This window comes from Hylobates moloch, unplaced genomic scaffold (genome assembly GCF_009828535.3).
Source record: "Hylobates moloch isolate HMO894 unplaced genomic scaffold, HMol_V3 SCAFFOLD_3, whole genome shotgun sequence".
NCBI classification, from domain to species: Eukaryota; Metazoa; Chordata; class Mammalia; order Primates; family Hylobatidae; genus Hylobates; species Hylobates moloch.
The window spans coordinates 84,508,129-84,529,037 of NW_026652278.1; the positions used below are offsets into that span (position 1 = coordinate 84,508,129).

The following is a 20,909-nucleotide window of genomic DNA, read 5'->3' on the forward strand; positions in this document are numbered from 1 at the left end:
ATAATCAAATGTTCAGTTTCCACCAAAGCTCAGTAACAGGCCAAGAGCTGTCTCTCAAAAGCACAGTAGTTATATTCAGAACATGGCAGGGCCTTGCTCCAAAATCCTAGTGGCATCTGCTGTGATTCATCTGTGGGGGCCTGCCAAAGGCTCCAAACAGCATCCCTATCTGCCACTGATGCCTCAAGCACCGTTGGATCTGCTGGGTCATATGGCCCAAACAGCAGAGCAGCCTGGACAGCAGCCTGGACCTGTTGCAGAGCCTTATCCTGTTCTGAACCCCACTCAAAACTGGAAGCCTTTTGAGTCACTTGATAAATGGCCTGAGTAACACACCCAAATGAGGAAAGTATTAGCTCCAAAATCCAAGTAGGCCCACTAGGCATTGTGCCTTTTTCCTAGTTGTAGGAGGGGCCAAATGCAGCAACTTATCCTTCATCTTACAAGGAGTATCTTGACAGGCCCCACACCACTGGACCCCTAGAAATGTTACTGAGGTAGAAGGTCCCTGAATTTTAGTCAAATTTATTTCCCATCCTCTGGCACACAAACGTCTTACAAAGAAGTCCAGTGTGTTTGCTACTTCTTGCTCACTGGATCCAATCAGCATAATGTCATCAAGGTAATGGACCAGTGTGACATCTTGCAGAAGCAAAAAGTGATCAAGATCTCTCCAAATAAGATTATGATGCAAAGCCAGAGTTTATATACTCTTGAGGTAGGAGAGTAAAGATATATTGCTGGTCTTGCCAGCTGAAGGCAAATTGCTTCTAGTGGGCCTTATGAATAGGAATGGAGAAAAAGGCATTTGCCAAGTCAATGGCTGCATACCAGGTACTAGGAAATGTATTAATTTGCTCAAGCAATGAAACCGTATCTGGTACAGCAGCTGCAATTGGAGTCACCACTTAGTTAAGCTTATGATAGTCCACTGTCATTCTCCAAGATCCATCTGTCTTATGCACATGCCAAATGGGAGATTTGAATGGGGGTGTGGTGAAAATCACCACCCTTGCATCTTTCAAGTCCTTGATCATGGCACTAATCTCTGCAATCCCTCCAGGGATGTGATATTGTTTTTGATTTACCATTTTTCTAGGTAGAGGCAGCTCTAATGCCTTCCATTTTGCCTTTCCTACCATAATAGGCCTCACCCTACCAGTCAGAGAGCCAATGTGGGGATTCTTCCAGCTGCTAAGTGTGTGTATGCCAATTATGCATTCTGGTACTCGGGAAATGAACACAGGATGAGCCTGGGGACCCACTGGACCCACTGTAAGTCAGACGTGAGGTAAAACTCCATTAATTACCTCACCTCCATAAACCCCTACTTTAATTGGAGGACCACAGTGATGTTTTGAGTCCCTTGGAATTAACATCAGCTCAGAGCTAGTGTCCAGTAATCCCCCAAATGACTGATAATTTCCCTTTCCCCAATGCACAGTTACCTTGATAAAAGGCTGGAGGTCTCCTTGGGGAAAAATGAGAGAAAGATTAACAGCATAAATTGTTGGTAGTGTAGTGGGGTCCTTCCTTAAGGGGACCCAACTTCCCCTTTATTCAAGGAGTTCTGTGTCTGTAAACTGGCTCAAGTCGGGAAATTGATTTAGGGGCCATGATTCTCTGTTTTTATAATTCAAAGCAGTGTTTTGTCCCTTTGATCTGGAAGTTTTCTGCTTATATAAATTAAGTAGGAAAGCAGTAGGCATCCTATCAATTTCACTTCTAGGAACACTGTGATTAATTAGCCAATGCCAGAACTCTACATCAGTCAGATTATTCTGATTGCTGCTTTGCCACTGCTGTCCGTTATGGTAGCTATGCCCACCTTGCTTTGATGGTTGAGTGCCGCCACTTGGCCTCTGCCACCTTTGGGATCCAATTATTCCCATTGTATTTACATTTAGTAGTTGAGTGACTGTGGTTCCCACTGTTAGATCTGACATACAGAGAATGACAGGGCTCTTCAAAGATGCAGGTGCTGCCCTCACAGATCTATTTTGCAAGGTATTGGTCAAGGGTATATCTTCTAGGCCCTTCCATCTGGGATGAGTAGGTCTAAAGTAACTAATCCACTCCACCATCTCAATCTCTCTAAGCCTTTGGATCCCTTCCTCTACATTAAACCAAGAGAGATCAGACATTTCCAGCTCCCTCACAGTGGGCCATCTTTCAATCCATATTTCAGCTAACCAAGCAAATAAATTATTAGAACCTTTTTTTTAACTCCCTGAGCTGCAATATTAAATGCAGAGTCTTTACTTAGTTGGCCCAAATCAATAAATTCAGCCTGATCCAACTCTATGTTCCTTCCACCATTATCCCACACCCTTAATATCAATTCCCATACCTGTTCTCCAGATTTCTGTTTATATAAATTAGAAAACTTGAGCAATTCTTTTCGAGTGTAGTGAACCTCCTCATGGGTCTCACTCTCAACCTCACCTCTTGGAGCCCATAAGGACTTTAGTCTGGTTATAGGTCTAGAAGCAGACAGGGGTGTTGGGGGTGGCTCCTGAGGAGAATCAACATTATTTTGCCTGGCAACTGCCTCAGGGGAGGCCATCAGTGTTGCCTTAGGCAGCACAATGTTTATCTCCCCAGACAAATGTGGAAAGGCTGATGGCAGCATGGGTCAGGGAGAGGATGTCACCACTACTGGGGATGGGGAAGCTGTTTTTTCTGGCAAAAAAGGGTTCCTCAGAGTTTACCAACTCAGTGTCCCCAGCTTCATCAGGGTCCTCCCACATGTCCGAATTCCAAGTTGCAAGGTCCCATTCTTTTCCAATCAATGCCCTCACTTTAATAGTAGATACCTGGTGAGGCTGTGCATGCACCCTTCATTGCAGGTCAGCCAATTGCACGATAAGAGCTCATGTCCATTTTCCCACAATTTCAGCTCTTTCTCTGCAGGAGATAAGACTTTCACTCAGGGCAATCTTAGCAGATTTGAGGCTCAATATCTGCTTCTGAAGCCAGGAGTTAGAATCCCTAAGTTCATTTTCTTTCATCACTTTGTCCATTGAACTTAGGAGCAACCAACCAACTTCATTATGTTTCCACATATGGTCAAAGATATTATTTACAGAGTCACTAAACTCCTTGCCTCTCATGAGCAGTGAATCAGGAATGTCAAATGCATTTATTTTGCTTAACTCTCTAAACAGTTCACACCAAGGAACACTGAATCAGTGTTCTCCATACTATTAGAAGTAGAGTCCTTAGCATTTTTGAGTCTAATCATATTAAACAGCCTACTCCAGAAACCCTAAAACCAATGAAAGAACTGCATCCTTAATGTTCTGTTCCTCTAGAACCATTCCTGGTACAAAAATCTGTGTTAGAGTTCTCTAGAGGGACAGAACTAATAGGATAGAGATATATAAGAAGGGAAGTTTATTAAGTATTAACTCACATGATCACAAGATCCCACAATAGGATATCTGCAAGCTGAGGAACAAGGAGAGCCAGTACAAGTCCTAAACTGAAGAACTTGGAGTCTGATGTTCAAGGGCAGGGAGCATCCAGTACCAGAGAAAGATGTAGGCTGGGAAGCTAGGCCGGTTTAGTCTTTTCATGTTTTTCTGCCAACTTTTCATATTCTAGCTGTGCTGGCAGCTGATTAGATGGTGCGCACCCAGGTTAAGGGTGGGTCTGCCTTTCCCAGCCCACTGACTCAAATGTTAATCTCCTTTGGCAACACCTTCACAGCCACACCCAGGATCAATACTTTGCATCCTTCAATCCAATCAAGTTGACACTCAGTATTAACCATCACAGAAGCATTATCTATTAATACCACCATATAAAAGGTGGGGACGTTAGCATAATTAACACACTGTTTCCTCACACACTCCACTACCCATGGCTTGGTTTCTATGGACATATTATTGGATCTGAGCCAGCTTATTATAATGTTTTAAATAATATTCAAGAATTGTTACAATTGCATTTTGAATTGTTATTACTTAAATATAGGTCCATTTCTAAATAGATTCTTGTCCATAGTCAGATTTTACATCATGATTTCCTCACTCATGACATTAAAAAGTTTATTTTTTAAAATTTAGTCTATATATACAAGTCTGCATTTGTGGATGGGTAATTGAATGCCATTTCTGGTTTTTGGATAATGGAGACTTTTTTTATGTTGCCTTTATATTTGATCCATAACTTGGCTATGTATTACATTTCTGGGTCAAATCTCTACTGCTTTAAAACTTTGTGGTTCTTGCTTCATTATCTCCTAGTATCTGCAGTTACTGAAGCGATACCTACCACCAGCTTTGGACATGATGAATGTTTTAGGCTAAAGACTTGGGTGTTCTTTGGTCCTTGGAAGTTTTCTTTAATACTCTCTTTAAATTTGTCTGATTCCACTTGTTGGTTCCCTTTTCAGGAACACCAAGTATTCATATAGTGGATAGTCATCTGTCCTCTACTTCTAAAATTTTGTTATTTAAAAAAAGTTATATAAGTAGAATCACATTTATGTAACCTTTTGGGATTGATGTTTTTTGCTCAGCATAATTTCCTGGCAATCCATCCAAGTTGTTGCATACATCAGTAATCCATTCCTTTACATTGCTAAGTAGTATTCCATGTTATGTATTTACAACAGTTTGTTTACCCATTCATCTGTTGAAAAACATGTGGGCTGAATCTAGTTCTTAGCTATTCATATTATAAACAAAGATGCTGTAAACATTTGTTTGACAGTTCTTTTGTGTGAAGTTTTTATTTTTCTGGGATAAATGCCTGGGAGTGCAATTGCTGGGTCATATGATAGTTGTGTGTTTTTCTTCGAGAAAGTCCCAAAATTTCAGAGTGGATGAAGTATTTTATGTTTCTATCAGCAATGTATCAGTGATCCGGTTTCTACACATCCTTACCAGCATTTGATGGTGTCATGATTTTTAATTTTAGCCATTCTAATAGATGAGTCGTGATAGCTTATTGTTGTTTCAATTTGCATTTCCCTAAAAGCTAATACTTTTGAACATCTTTTCATATGATTACTTGCTGTCCATGAAATATCTGTGGAAACAGTGAGTAGAAGGATGCTTTCCACAGTCTGAGAAGGACAGCTGGGAGAGGTGGATGAAGAGAGGTTGGTATATGGGTACAAAAATACAATTAAGACTTCTGGTCCAGGCTGGGCATGGTGGCCCATGCCTGTAATCCCAGCACTTTGGGAGGCCAAAGCGGGTGGATCACCTGAGGTCAGAAGCTTAAGACCAGCTTGGCCAACATGGTGAAACTGTGTCTCTACCAAAAATACAAAAATTAGCTGGGCATGGTGGTGCCTGCCTGTAATCCCAGCTACTCAGGAGGCTGAGGTGGGAGAATCACTTAAACCTGGGAGGCGAAGGTTTCAGTGAGCTGAGGTCATGCCACTGCACTCCAGCCTGGGCAACAGAGCACTCCAGCCTGAGCAACAGAGCAAGACGCTGTCTCAAAAAAAAAAAAAATAAAATAAAATAAAATAAAGAGTTCCAATCCAGCAGAGAGAGTGATGAGATGGTGCGGGACCAGCTCCCTGGGCCTTCTGAGCCTTTGCCCTGGCCAGTGGGGGAGCTGAGCCAGGATAGGCTGTAGCCTCTGCCCCGTGACACCTGGACCCTTGGGGTGGCTGCCACCAGGACCCTTGGGGTGGGTGCCTGGGCCTTGAAGATGCAGCAAGTCTCCCTTCCCCCTACACCACAGTGACTGAGGGTGGTGGTGGCCTTTCCCAGGCCACACCCTGCTGGGGGTAGACAACGTCCCCACTGAGCCTGGATGCAGTGCTTTTGGGTGGTGGCGGGAGTGGCAGGGGCAGCTTGGTGACTGTCTGGGTGTGGGAATTGGGAAGGTGCTCTCAGGATGCAGGACACAGGCTCAGCCACCTCTTTAGGCAACGGCACTGCCAGATCCGGGTCCTGGTGACCACTCTGTCCCAGCTGGGCGAGACCTACCCAGTCCTGAGAACAACAGACAATGGTCTTAATGGCCTGGAAGGAGAGTGGAGGCACAGAGGACAGTGTGGAACAATTAGCAGGCATTGGGCTGTTGGTCTTCCTTCTACCAGACCTTGAGAGACCTCACATTTGGCCCATGGGAAATGCCCACCACACTTTGGGAAGATTTACTGTCTGCTTCTAGAAGCCTGTGTGTATATTATGAAAAAGCTATTCTCAACTCACCTCCAATCTTTTAAAAGATAACATCTGTGGGGAAGCTGGCAAGATGGCTGAATAGAAACAGCTCTGGTGTGCAGCTCACAGTGAGATCATTGCAGAAGGTGGGTGATTTCTGCATTTCCAACTGAGGTACCCAGCTCATCTCATTTGGACTGGTTAGACAGTGGGTGCAGCCCATGGAGGGTGATCTGAGGCAGGGTGGGGTGTTGCCTCACCTGGGAAGTGCAAGGAGTCAGAAAACTCCCTCCCTTAGCCAAGGGAAGCTGTAAGGAGCTGTGCCATGAGGAATGGTGCATTCCGGCCCAGATGCTATGCTTTTCCCATGGTCTTTGCAACCCACAGACCAGGAGATTCCCTCTAGTGCCTATGCCACCAGGGTCCTGGGTTTCAAGCACAAAACTGGGTGGCCATTTGGGGAGACACCAAGCTAGCTGCAGGAGTCTTTTTTCATACCCCAGGGATGCCTGGAACGTCAGTGAGACAGAACCGTTCACTCCCTTGGAAAGGGGGCTGAAGCCAGGGAACCAGGTGGTCTAGCTCAGTGGATCCCACCCCCATGGAGACCAGCAAGCTAAGATCCACTGGTTTGAAATTCTTGCTGCCAGCACAGTAGTCTGAAGTTGACCTGGGATGCTGGAGCTTGGTGTGGGGAGGGGAGTCTGCCATTACTGAGGCTTGAGTAGGCAGTGTTCCTCTCACAGTGTAAACAAAGCTGCAAGGAAGTTCCAACTGGGTGGAACACACCACAGTGCTGCAAGGCTGCTGTAGCAAGACTGCCTCTTTATATTCCTCCTGTCTGGGCAGGGCATCTCTGAAAAAAAGGCAGCAGCCCCAGTCAGGGACTTATAGATAAAACTCCCATCTCTCTAGGACAGAGCACCTGGAGGAAGGGGCAGCTGTGGGCACAGCTTCAGCAGACTTTAACATCCCTGCCTGCCAGCTCTTAAGAGAGCAGTGGATCTCCCAGCACAGTGTTCAAGCAGACTGCCTCCTCAAGTGGGTCCCTGAACCCCTGGCCTCCTGACTGGGTCTTTCCAGAAGAAGCCAACAGACAACTCACACAGGAGAGCTCCAGCTGGCATCTGGCAGGTGCCCCTCTGGGACAAAGCTTCCAGAGGAAGGAACAGGCAGCAATCTTTGCTGTTCTGCAGCCTCCACTGGTGATACCCAGGCAAACAGGGTCTTGAGCAGATGTCCAGCACACTCCAGCAGACCTGCAGCAGAGAGGCCTGACTGTTAGCAGAAAAACTAACAAACAGAAAGGAATAGCATCAACATCAACAAAAAGGACGTCCACTCAGAAACCCCATCCGAAGGTCACCAACATCAAACACAAAAGGTAGGTAAATCCATGCAGATGGGGAGAAACCAGCACAAAAAGTCTGAAAATTCCAAAAATCAGAACGCCTCTTCTCCTTAAAAAAATAATAACTTCTCACCATCAAGGAAACAAAACTGGATGGAGAATGAATTTGATGAACTGACAGAAGTAGGCTTCAAAGGTGGATAATAACAAACTCCTCTGAGCTAAAGGAGAATGTTCTAACCCAATGCAAGGAAGCAAAGAACCTTGAAAAAAGATTAGATGAATTGCTAACTAGAATAACCAGTTTAGAGAAGAACATAAATGACCTGATGGAACTGAAAAACACAGCACAAGAACTTAGTGAAGCATACACAAATATCAATAGCTGAATTGATCAAGTGGAAGAAAGGATATCAGAGATTGAAGATCAACTTGCAGAAACCCTGTAAGCCAGAAGAGAGTAGGGGCCAATATTCAACATTTTTAAAGAAAAGAATTTTCAACCCAGAATTTCATATCCAGCCAAACTAAGCTACATAAGTGAAGGAGAAATAAAATTCTTTACAGACAAGCAAATGTGAGATATTTTGTCATCACCGTGCTTGCTTACAAGAGCTCCTGAATGGAGCAATAAACATGGAAAGGAAAAACTGGTGCCAGCCACTGCAAAAACATGCCAAATGGTAAAGACCATCAATGCTATGAAGAAACTGCATCAACTAATGGGCAAAATAACCAGCTAGCATCATAATGATAGGATCAAATTTACACATAACATATTAACCTTAAATGTAAATGGGCTAAATGCCCCAATTAAAAGACACAGACTAGCACCATGGATAAAGAGTCAAGACCCATCAGTGTGCGGTATTCAGGAGACTCATCTCACATGCAAAAACACACATAGGCTCAAAATAAAGGGATGGAGGAATATTTACCAAGAAAATGGAAAGCAAAAACAACAAAAAAAGAAAAAGCTGGGGTTGCAATCATAGTCTCTGATAAAACAGACTTTAAACCGACAAAGATCAAAAGAGAAAAAGAAAGCCATTACATAGTGGTAAAGGGATCAATGAAACAAGAAGAGCTAACTATCCTAAATATATATGCACCCAATACAGGAGCACCCAGATTCATAAAGCAAGTTCTTAAACACCTACAAGGAGGCTTAGACTCCCACACAATAATAGTGGGAGATTTTCACACCCCACTGTCAATATCAGACAGGTCAATGAGACAGAAAATTAACAAGGATATCTAGTACTTGAACTCAGCTCCAGACCAAGCAGACCTAATAGACATCTATAGAACTCTCCACCCCAAATCAACAGAATATACACTCTTCTCAATACCACATCACACTTATTCTAAAATTGACCACATAATTGGAAGTAAAACACTCCTCAGCAAATGCAAAAGAATGGAAATCATAACAAACAGTCTCTCAGACCACAGTGCAATTAAATTAGAACTCAGAATTAAGAAACTCACTCAAAACCTCACACTTCCATGGAAACTGAACAACCTGCTCCTGAATGACTACTGGATAAATAATGAAATGAAGGAGGATAAAGATGTTCTTTGAACCCAATAAGAATAATGTACCAGAAACTCTGGGACACATTTAAAGCAGTGTGTAGAAGAAAATTTATAGCAGTAATTGTCCACAAAAGAACACAGGAAAGATCTAAAATCAATACCCTCACATCACAATTAAAAGAACTAGAGAAGCAAGAGCAAACAAATTCAAAAGCTAGCAGAAGACAAGAAATAACTAAGATCAGAGCAGAACTGAAGGAGATAGAGACAGGAAAAACCCTTAAAAAATCAATTAATCCAGGAGCTGTTTTTTTTTTTTTAAAGATCAACAAAATAGATAGACCGCTAGCCAGACTAATAAAGAAGAAAAGAGAGAAGAGTCAAATAGACACAATAAAAAATGATAAAGGAGATATCACCACTGATCCTACAGAAATACAAACTACCATCAGAGAATATTATAAACACCTCTATGCAAATGAACTACAAAATCTAGAAGAAATGGATAAATTCCTGGACACATACACCCTCCCAAGACTAAACCAGGAAGAAGTCAAATCCCTGAATAGGCCAATAACAAACTCTGAAATTGAGGCAGTAATTAATAGCCTACCAACCAAAAAAAGTCCAGGACCAGACGGATTCACAGCTGAATTCTACCAGAGGTAGAAAAGGAGCTGGTACCATTCCTTCTGAAACTATTCCAAACAATAGAAAAAGAGAGAATCTCCCTAATTCATTTCATGAGGCCAGCATCATCCTGATACAAAAGCCTGGCAGAGACACAACAAAAAAAGAAAATTTCAGGCTGATATCCCTGATGAATATTGATGCAAAAATCGTCAGTAAAATTCTGGCAAACCAAATCCAGCAGCACATCAAAAAGCTTATCCACCATGATCAAGTGGGCTTCATCCCTGGGATGCAAGGCTGGTTCAACATATGCAAATTAATGAACGTAATGCATCACATAAGCAGAACCAATGATAATAACCATGTGATTATCTCAATAGATGCAGAAAAGACCCTTGACAAAATTCAACAGCGCTTCATGCTAAAAACTCTCAATAAACTAGATATTCATGGAACATATCTCAAAATTATCAGAGCTATTTATGAGAAACCCACAGCCAATATCACACTGAATGGGCAAAAACTGGAAGCATTCCCTTTGAAAACCGCCATAAGACAAGGATGCCCTCTCTCACCACTCCTATTCCACATAGTATTGGAAGTTCTGGCCAGGGCAATCAGGCAACAGAAAGAAATGAAGGATATTCAGTTAGGAAAAGAGGAAGTCAAATTCTCTGTTTGGAGATGACATGACTGTATATTTAGAAAACCCCATCATCTCAGCCCAAAATCTCCTTAAGCTGATAAGCAACTTCAGCAAAGTCTCAGGATACAAAATCAATGTGCAAAAATCACAAGCATTCCTATACACCAATAACAGACAAACTGAGAGCCAAATCACGAGTGAACTCCCATTCACAGTTGCTGCAAAGAGAATAAAATACCTAGGAATCCAACTTACAAGGGATGTGAAGGACCTCTTCAAGGAGAACTGCAAACCACTGCTCAATGACATAAGAGAGGACACAAACAAATGGAAAAACATTCCGTGCTCATGGATAGGAAGAATCAATATCGTGAAAATGGCCATAATGTCCAAAGTAATTTATAGATTCAATGCTATCCCCATCAAGCTACCATTAACTTTCTTCATAGAATTGGAAAAAACTACTTTAAAGTTCATATAGAACCAAAAAAGAGCCTGCATAGCCAAGCCAATCTTAAGCAAAAATAACAAAGCTGGAGGCATCACACTACCTGACTTTAAACTATACTACATGGCTGTGATAACCAAAACAGCATGGTACTGGTATCAAAACAGATATATGGACCAATGGAACAGAACAGAGGCCTCAGAAATAATGCCACACATCTACAACTATCTGATCTTTGACAAACCTGACAAAAACAAGCAATGGGGAAAGGATTCTCTACTTAATAAATGGTGTTGGGAAAACTGGTTAGCCATATGCAGAAAGCTGAAACTGGATCCCTTCCTTCCACTGTATACAAAAATTAACTCAAGATAGACTAAAGACTTAAATGTAAGACCTAAAACCATAAAAACCCTAAAAGAAAACCTAGGCAATACCTTTCAGGACATAGGCATGGGCAAAGACTTCATGACTAAAACACCAAAAGCAATGGCAACAAAAGCCAAAATTGACAAATGGGATCAATTAAACTAAAGAGCTTCTGCACAGTGAAAGTAACTACCATCAGAGTGAACAGGCAACCAACAGAATGGGAGAAAATTTTTGCAATCTATCCATCTGACAAAGGGCTAATATCCAGAATCTACAAAGAACTTAAACAAATTTACAAGAAAAAACAAACAACTCCATCAAAAAGTGTGTGAAGGATAAGAACAGACTCTTCTCAAAAGAAGACATTTATGCAGCCAACAAAGCATGGGAAAAAAAGCTCATCATAACTGGTCATTAGAGAAGTGCAAATCAAAAACACAATGAGATAACATTTCATGCTAGTTAGAATGGCCATCATCAAAAAGTCAGGAAACACCAGATACTGGAGAGCATGTGGAGAAATAGGACCACTTTTACACTGTTGGTGGGAGTGGAAATTAGTTCAACCATTGTGGAAGACGGTGTGGTGATTCCTCAAGGATCTAGAACTAGAAATACCACAATAGCGAAGACTTGGAACCAATCCAAATGCCCATCAATGATAGACTGGATAAAGAAAATCTGGCACATATACACCACAGAATACTATGCAGCCATAAAAAATGATGAGTTCATGCCCTTTGCAGAGACATGGAGGAAGGTGAAAACCATCATTCTCAGCAAACTAACACAAGAACAGAAAACCAAACACTGCATGTTCTCACTCGTAAGTGGGAGTTGAACCATGAGAACACATGGACATGGGTTGGGGGGTATCACACACTGGGGCCTGTTGGGTTGTGGGGGGGCTGGGGAGGGATAGCATTACAGGAAATACCTAATGTAGATGACAGGTTGATGGGTGCAGCAAACCACCATGGCACATGTATACCTATGTAACAAACCTGCACGTTCTGCACATGTACCCCAGAATTTAAAGTATAATAAAAAATAAATTAAAAGAGATTAAAAAAAAGAGAACATTTGCCACATTCAGTCTTTCTAGATGGAAAGAGGTTGCTGACATATGATAGAGGTGGAAAATCACACATCTTGTAAATTCTCATTTGTTTAAAAAGAAATCATACAAATTAGATGTTTTTTGGAGATGACTTTTTAAAATAGAGTCGTTAGATCACCTCTGTAAGGGTTATGTCTATATCTGTTCAGTGGGTTAGGGGACATGGATCTGGACAGCGTGAGAAGGAAAAGAAGGTTCTATGCCAGACTTGTGATATTTAGACATTTTCATATTCTATCCATTGTTTTGTGTGCATTTTATTTCTCACTATTTATATATAGTTGATAATGCTGAACTTTTTTGTGTATTCTTTCTATGTGTTCTGAATGCCTAATATATGTTAAAATTAGAGGTAGTAAAATAACATATTTTGTAAATATCTTTTTGTTAAAATTCACATGAAATGTTGTTTTTGGAGGGGAATGGCCAAACTACCTGTTGAGTAATACTCATCGTGTTTGTGTCCTGGTTCAGGGGAGGAGGAAGGAGGGGAAAGTGCAGAGAGCTCTATGCCACTATGTTTACAGTGGGGCAAGATTAACCATTATCTCTTATGTCTGTGCATTTTGTTTTACTTATCAGTGTATGTAGTGTATATAAAGGACAAACGAGTCCTAATTTACAACATCTAGTCTTTTTAGATGTTAAAGAGGTTGTCAGTGTATGACAAAAGTAGAGTTAGTAAACTAATGTATTTTGTATATTTTGTTTTAAAATTTCTAGGAAAGATGGTCTTCCTATCTTTGAGCTTTCTTGCGCACTGGGTTGATGGAGATGAGAGGGATTCGAGGGTAGGATGTTCTTATTTGGAAGACTCTTTCAAATTACAACTATGGTTACATGTATGCAGTTTATTCGAGACTGCTGTGTATATAGTGGACAAATTAACTCCTTGCTTGAAACATCTAGTCTATCCAGATGTTTAGAAGTGCCTGATGTATGTTAAATGTAGAGGTAATAAAATACCACTTTGTAAATATCTTTTTGCTAAAATTCATAGGAAATACTGTCTTTTGGAAATTTAGTTGTTAAGCCACCTTTGTGAGCAGTATAGTATTGTCTATACTTTTTCAATGGTTTAGAGGAGGTGGGAGGGAAGAAAAATATGTGACTGACTTATTTCACTAAGCATAATGTCTTTAAGTTTCATTCATGTTGTGGCATGTGTCAGAACTTCCTTCCTTTTTAAAGCTGAATAATATTGCATCTATGGATCCGTTTATCCTTTTATCCATTTATCGATCAATAGAAACTTGGGTTGCTTCCGTATTTTAGCTATCATGAATAATGCTGCCATCAACATGTTGAGTTCCTGTATTCAACTCTTTGGGTAATACCCAGAAGTGAAATTGCTGAATAAGTGTGGTAATTCTCTGTTAAATTTTTGAGGAGCTGCTGATTCATACTTTTACATATAAAATATTAGACCTTAAATGTATTATGTAAAAACACTAAGTATTTTTAACATTCTAGAGTAAAGAAGGTGTTTCTTAGCAAGACAGAAAAGCTGAAACCCACAATAGAAAAGATTTGTTAATTTGATCACATAAAATATTCAAAATTTCTGAACACACAGACACACACGCACTAATGAAAAGCTATTTACAACTTGTGGTAGATGAAGAAATAATTTCTTAACATAGCAAGAACCCACACAAATGATTAAGAAAAAGAATAATCATACAATTCTAATACATGTGAGAAGCTGTTCAGCCTTTCCCATTAATTAAAGAAGTAAAATATAAAACAAAACATATCATTTGTCACTTAGCAGAGATGAAATACCAAAACAGATGGATATAGGTGTGGAACATACTTCCTTGGTTGACAGCCAATATCTATTAAAATCCCTTGCCACAGTAATTTCAGTTCTAGACATTTGTCTTATATTACTATATTTATTCTGTCCTGTAACCATAAATTCCACAGCTGCCTAGTGATGGTTCTGTATTTAAATGGAATGCTTACTCTCAGTATTTTTTTTTCTTTTGAGACGGAGTCTCATTCTGTCACCAGGCTGGAGTGCAGTGCCGTGATCTCAGCTCACTGCAACCTCCACCTCCCAGGTTCCAGTGATTCTCCTGCCTCAGCCTCCCGAGTAGCTAGGACTACAGGTGTGCACCACCACGCCCAGCTAATTTTTGTATTTTTAGTAGAGATGGAGTTTCACCTTGTTGGCCAGCATGGTCTCGATCTCTTGACGTCATGATCTTCCTGCCTTGGCCTCCCAAAGTGCTGTGATTACAGGTGTGAGCCACTACACCCAGCCAGTATTTTTTTTTAAAACCACAGCTCCTTCATTTTGAGTCATCTCTAAATAGCTGCAATTTACTATAACTTAAGGTTTACAATTTTTAAAATTGTGTATGTTAAGGTGTCCACATGATGTTTGATATACTTCTTTTGATATAAATACACACAATGAAGTGATTACTGTAGCCAAATAATGATTACCATACCCATCATTGCTAGTGTTTAGAAACACAACTGATTTTTATGTGCTGATATTGTACCCTGCAACCTTAATGAATTTACTAAATCTAGTAGTTTTTTGGTGCATCCTTTGGGATTTTCTATTAACAGAATCATGCCTTCTGCAAATATAAGTAATTTAGCTGCTTCTTTTTAAATATATATGCCTCTGATGTCTTTTTCTTGGCTACTTTCTCTTCTCTGGCTAAGACTTCTAGTACAATGTCCAGTGTCAGTGTTGAAAATGGGCATCCTTGTGTTGTTCCTGATTTTAGGAGTAAAGCTTACAGTTTTTCCAGACGATGGGCGGCCGGGCAGAGGCGCTCCTCACTTCCGAGACGATCGGTGGCCAGGCAGAGGCGCTCCTCACTTCCCAGATGATGGGCGGCCGGGCAGAGGCGCTCCTCACTTCCGAGACGATCAGTGGCCGGGCAGAGGCGCTCCTCACTTCCCAGATGATGGGCGGCCGGGCAGAGGCGCTCTTCACTTCCCAGACGATCGGTGTCCGGGCAGAGGCGCTCCTCACTTCCCAGATGGGGCGGCTGGGCAGAGGTGCTCCTCACTTCTTCCCAGATGGGGCGACCGGGCAGAAGCACTCTTCACTTCTTCCCAGACGGAGCGGCCGGGCAGAGGCGCTCCTTACTTTCTAGATGGGGTGGCTGGGCAGAGGCGCTCCTCACTTCCCAGATGATGGGCGGCTGGGCAGAGGCGCTCCTCACTTCCCATATGATGGGTGGCCGGGCAGAGGCGCTCCTCACTTCCCAGATGGGGGGGCCGGGCAGAGGCACCCGTCACTTCCCAGATGATGGGTGGCCAGGCAGAGGCACTCCTCACTTCTTCCCAGACAGGGTGGCCGGACAGAGGCACTCCTCACTTCCCAGACCATGGGTGGCCGGGCAGAGACGCTCCTCACATCCCAGACGGGGCAGCCGGGCAGAGGCGCTCCTCACTTCCCAGGCGATGGGCGGCTGGGCAGAGGCACTCCTTACTTCCCAGATGATGGGCAGCCGGGCAGAGGCGCTCCTCACTTCCCAGACGTGGCGGCCGGGTAGAGGCGCTCCTCACTTCCCAGACGGGGCAGCCGGGCAGAGCACTCCTCAGTCCCCAGATGGGGCGGCCGGGCAGAAGTGCTCCTCACTTTCCAGATGATGGGTGGCTGGGCAGAGGCGCTCCTCACTTCCCAGATGATGGGCGTCCGGGCAGAGGCGCTCCTCACTTCCCAGGTGGGGTGGCCGGGCAGAGGTGCTGCCCACTTCCCAGACGTGGCGGCCGGGTAGAGGCGCTCCTCACTTCCCAGATGGGGCGGCCGGGCAGAGGCACTCCTCACTTCTTCCCAGACGGGGCAGCTGGGCAGAGGCACTCCTCACTTCTTCCCAGACAGGGCAGCTGGACAGAGGCACTCGTCACTTCCCAGACGATGGGTGGCCGGGCAGAGGCGCTCCTCACTTCCCACACGGGGCGCCCGGGCAGAGCACTCCTCACTTCCCAGACCATGGGTGGCCGGGCAGAGGCACTCCTCACATCCCAGATGGGGCGGCCAGACAGAGGCACTCCTCACTTCCCAGATGATGGGCGGCCGGGCAGAGGCGCTCCTGACTTCCCAGACGAGGCGGCCGGGCAGAGCACTCCTCACTTCCCAGACCATGGGTGGCTGGGCAGAGGCGCTCCTCACATCCCAGATGGGGCGGCCGGGCAGAGGTGCTCCTCACTTCCCAGACGTGGCGGCCGGGTAGAAGGGGGGGGGGTCCTCATCCAGAAGGGGGCCGGCCTCATTTCAGACGGGGCACCGGGCAGGGTCCTCATTCTTCCAGCGCTCCTCACTTCTTCCCAGATGGGGTGGCCAGGCAGAGGCACTCCTCACTTCTTCCCAGATGGGGTGGCCGGGCAGAGGCACTCCTTACTTCCCAGACGGGGCGGCCGGGCAGAGGTGCTCCTCACTTCCCAGATGATGAGTGGCCGGGCAGAGGCGCTCCTCACTTCCTCCCAGACGGGGCGGCCGGTCAGAGGCGCTCCTCACTTCCCAGACGGGGCGGCTGGGCAGAGTCGCTCCTCTGTTCCCAGACGGGGCGGCCGGGCAGAGGCGCTCCTCACTTCCCAGACGATGGGCGGCCGGCCAGAGGTGCTCCTCACTTCCTAGACGGGGCGGCCGGGCAGTGGCGCTCCTCACTTCCCAGGTGGGGTGGCGGCCGGGCAGATGTGCTCCTCACATCCCAGAGGATGGGCGGCCAGGCAGAGGCGCTCCTCACATCCCAGACGATGGGTGGCTGGCAGAGACACTCCTCACTTCCTAGACGGGCTGGCGTCTGGGTAGAGGCGCTCCTTACCTCCCAGATGGGGCGGCCAGGCAGAGGCGCTCCTCACATCCCAGACGATGGGCGGCCAGGCAGAGACACTCCCCACCTCCCAGACGGGGCGGCGGCCGGGCAGAGGCTGTAATCCCAGCACCCTGGGAGGCCAAGGCAGGCGGCTGGGAGGCGGAGGCTGCAGCGAGCCAAGACCACGCCACCGCACTCCAGCCCGGGCAACACCGAGAACGGAGTGAGCGAGACTCCGTCTGCAGTCCCAGCACCTCGGGAGGCCGAGGCGGGCAGAGCACTCGGGGTCAGGAGCTGGAGACCAGCCTGGCCAACATGGCGAAACCGCGCCTCCAGCGAAAGGAGAAAAAGCAGGCAGCGGTGGTGGCGCGCGCCGGCAGTCCCAGGCAGCCCGCAGACCGGGGCAGGGGAATCACGGGAGCCGGAGGCCGGGAGTCCGAGCCGACTGGATTCCAGCCTGGGCCACAGAGGGAAGAAAAGAGAAGAAAAAAGAAAAGAGGAAGGAAGGAAGAAGGAAGGAAGGAAGGAAGGAAGGAAGATCCACTCAAGTTATTGAGCTGTTCTGACACCTTGTTTCTAGGGAGATACACAGATGGAACACCATCATTTCCATTGATTCTGATCATACCCCATGCTAATATAGCCTTATTGCTGTGAGTCATAGGGATTTTATGCTTGCCTATTCGAAAAACAGTTTTTACCTTATTAAAAGGTGATATGACCTGAGCTGGAGATGATGTTTGGTCATTTTGTGTAAACCTTTTAATATTTTAGTAGTAAATACATTTCTTGAATCTTGACAAAAACATAATTAAAATGAACATATTTAAAATGGACATCTTCCAAATGTTCATTTTTAAAATAAACGTCTTCCAAATGTTCATTTTTAAAATGAGTATCTTCCTTAACTTTTAATGAATAAAGAGTTGAAAGGGAAAAACCAAATGTGCACTATGCTTATTTTATATTGAGCTGTACAGAATGTGCAGTAACTTAAGAATATGTCATTCTGCTGTTATTCATACTAGCCTATTCTTTAGCATTATTTAAACACACATATTTGAGTGTCTACACACTGTCTGATAGGCAGGGGGCTGGGTGCCAAGAAGGGATGTCCAGAGATAAAAGGGCATATGTGTTAATCTTTTAGGGCACAGTCGAGTAATCTGATCAAGAAGTGACGTGTGTTGAGTACTAGGATAGAAGTCAGTATTAGAGGGAACGCAAAGGAAAGAATGGTACTTTCTCCCCAGGGAAGGGATGCTCAGAAAGAGGGGGCTGATTATGGCCCTGGTTCATGGGAAAAAGGGCATTCCTGGCTCAGGGGAGTGGCAAGAACAAAACCAAGAAATCCTGGAATGGCTTGGTGCATCAGCCAGTCTGTGAGTGCAGGGCATGGCTGGAGTTCTGGCTTTAAGATGAGTGGGAAGAAAGGCTGGAGAGGAGGTGGATCCAGGAAAAGCTGCTGGGAGCATTTATTCTTTTGGCAATGGGAAGCCATGGAAGAACTGTTGTAAGGAGGATTCTGTGTGATACATCTGCTTTTTAGAGAGGTCATTTTATAGAAAAAGTAGAAAATACAGACCAGCAAAAATTAAAAAAGTGAAAACAATCACTGTTCAACCTCTGGTCTAGCACTCACCAGTGTTTTTCCTACAGGTGCATATACAAACATGCTTTTACATTTTATTTTTATTTTAAATTTTTCACTATCCTCAATTTCGGTGGAAACAAATCTGCTTTTTTTATTTTTTTAAAAAACGAGATCGTATTGTACATATTATTTAAAATTTTTTTTCATTCTCTCTTAAAACAATTTTTTTTTTGAGACAGAGTCTCACTCTGTTGCCCAGGCTAGAGTGCAGCATCATGGTCTCAGCTCACCGAAACCTTGCCTCCCAGGTTCAAGCGATTCTCCTGCTTCAGCCTTCCAAGTCCACCACCACCATGTCAGGCTAATTTTTGTATTTTTAGTAGAGAAAGGGTTTCGCCATTTTGGACAGGCTGGTCTTGAATTCCTGGCTTCAAGCGATCTGCCTGCCTCAGCCTCCCAAAGTGTCATTATCCTTTAAAAAGCATCAGTAAAACACTTCCAAAGCATTACTTTGATAATTACACAGCATTTATGTTATATCAATATACCATAATATACTCACGTTTAAGGGTATAGATTGTTTTAAATTTCCAGTATTATAAATAATGCTGCTCTGACACCTTCAGGATGCTTTTTATTATTCCTTAGGATACATTTCTGGAAGAGAAAGTTCCGGCTCAAATGGAATACATATTTTAAAAGGCCTGCATCTTTGCAGCCATTCTAATATTAGTTAATATCATGCTTTTCTAACTTCGCCAGATCATGGATGATCAAGACTAGATCATGGATTTAATTTGCATTTCTTTGAGGTTGAATGATGCTTCATGAGTTTAACTGGCCAACTGTATTTATTTTTTATAAACAGTATTCTTGCCTTTTTTCTATTGTAATATTGAGGTGTTTATCTTAATCAACATGCCCTAACGCATCTCTATCATTCATGCCGTGATGTGAGGTGTGGAAGAAACATGGGAGCAGCCTTCCTCAGGACACCTCTTGTTTATCTCTCTAGCTCTGAAATCACATGAAGCTGTGGATGGAGAGTCACCTGATAGTCCCAGAAACCCCTCCCAGCCCAAGGATGATGAGTAACCAGACATTGGTAACTGAGTTCATCCTGCAGGGCTTTTCAGAGCACCCGGAATACCGAGTGCTCTTATTCAGCTGTTTCCTCTTCCTCTACTCTGGGGCCCTCACAGGTAATGTCCTCATCATCTTGGCCATCACCTTCAACCCTGGGCTCCACACTCCTATGTACTTTTTCTTGTTCAACTTGGCTACTATGGACATTATCTGCACCTCTTCCATCATGCCCAAGGCGCTGGCGGGTCTGGTGTCGGAGGAGAGCGCCATCTCCTACGGGGGCTGCATGGCCCAGCTCTATTTCCTCAAGTGGGCTGCATCCTCAGAGCTGCTGCTCCTCACTGTCATGGCCTATGACCGGTATGCAGCCATCTGCCACCCGCTGCATTACAGCAGCATAATGAGCCAGGTGTTCTGCAGCGGGCTGGCCACAGCCGTGTGGCTGCTCTGCGCTGTCAACACAGCCATCCACACAGGGCTAATGCTGCGCTTGGATTTCTGTGGCCCCAATGTCATTATCCATTTCTTCTGCGAGGTCCCTCCGCTGCTGCTTCTCTCCTGCAGCTCCACCTACGTCAACAGTGTCATGATTGTCCTGGTGGATGCTTTCTACGGCATAGTGAACTTCCTGATGACCATCGCGTCCTATGGCTTCATCATCTCCAGCATCCTGAAGGTGAAGACTGCCGGGGGGAGGCAGAAAGACTTCTCCGCCTGCTCTTCCCACCTCACCGTGGTGTGCATGTATTACACCACTGTCTTCTAGCCTACATAAGCCCGGTCTCCGGCTACAGCACGGGGAAGAGCAAGTTGGCTGGCCTGCTGTACACCATGCTGAGTCCTACCCTCAACCCCCTCTTCTATACTTTGAGAAACAAGGAGGTCAAAGCAGCCCTCAGGAAGCTTTTCCCTTTCTTCAGAAATTAACTTGTATCTCTGAAGTTTTTGTCCTTGGAGATTGCAGTTTTAGTGGAGTCTGATGAGCAAGTTTCTGGACTGGGAGGTAAATAGACTTGTTTCTTCTAACCCAGCAGAATGTGTGCATGGATGAGCTGGGAGTGCTGGTTCCCTAGGACTGGGTGATGGGGGGATTGTGGTAGGTGTGACTCACCAGCTTCTGAGACACGAGATCTCTTGGTCTGACTCCAAGGTGGTGTCAGTGCTGAGTCGGCAGAGAAACACAGGGCCCTAGGAGGAGA

The 20,909-nt window shown here is 44.5% G+C and overlaps 1 protein-coding gene across 1 annotated transcript; it reads left to right on the forward strand.

Annotated features, from left to right (window-relative positions):
* Positions 1 to 19,651: 19,651 nt before the first annotated feature.
* LOC116479361 (olfactory receptor 13A1) lies at positions 19,652 to 20,637 on the forward strand. The gene is given in 2 exon segments (XM_032171479.1): positions 19,652 to 20,471; positions 20,474 to 20,637. Coding segments are annotated over 2 exon segments (984 nt in total).
* Positions 20,638 to 20,909: the final 272 nt, after the last annotated feature.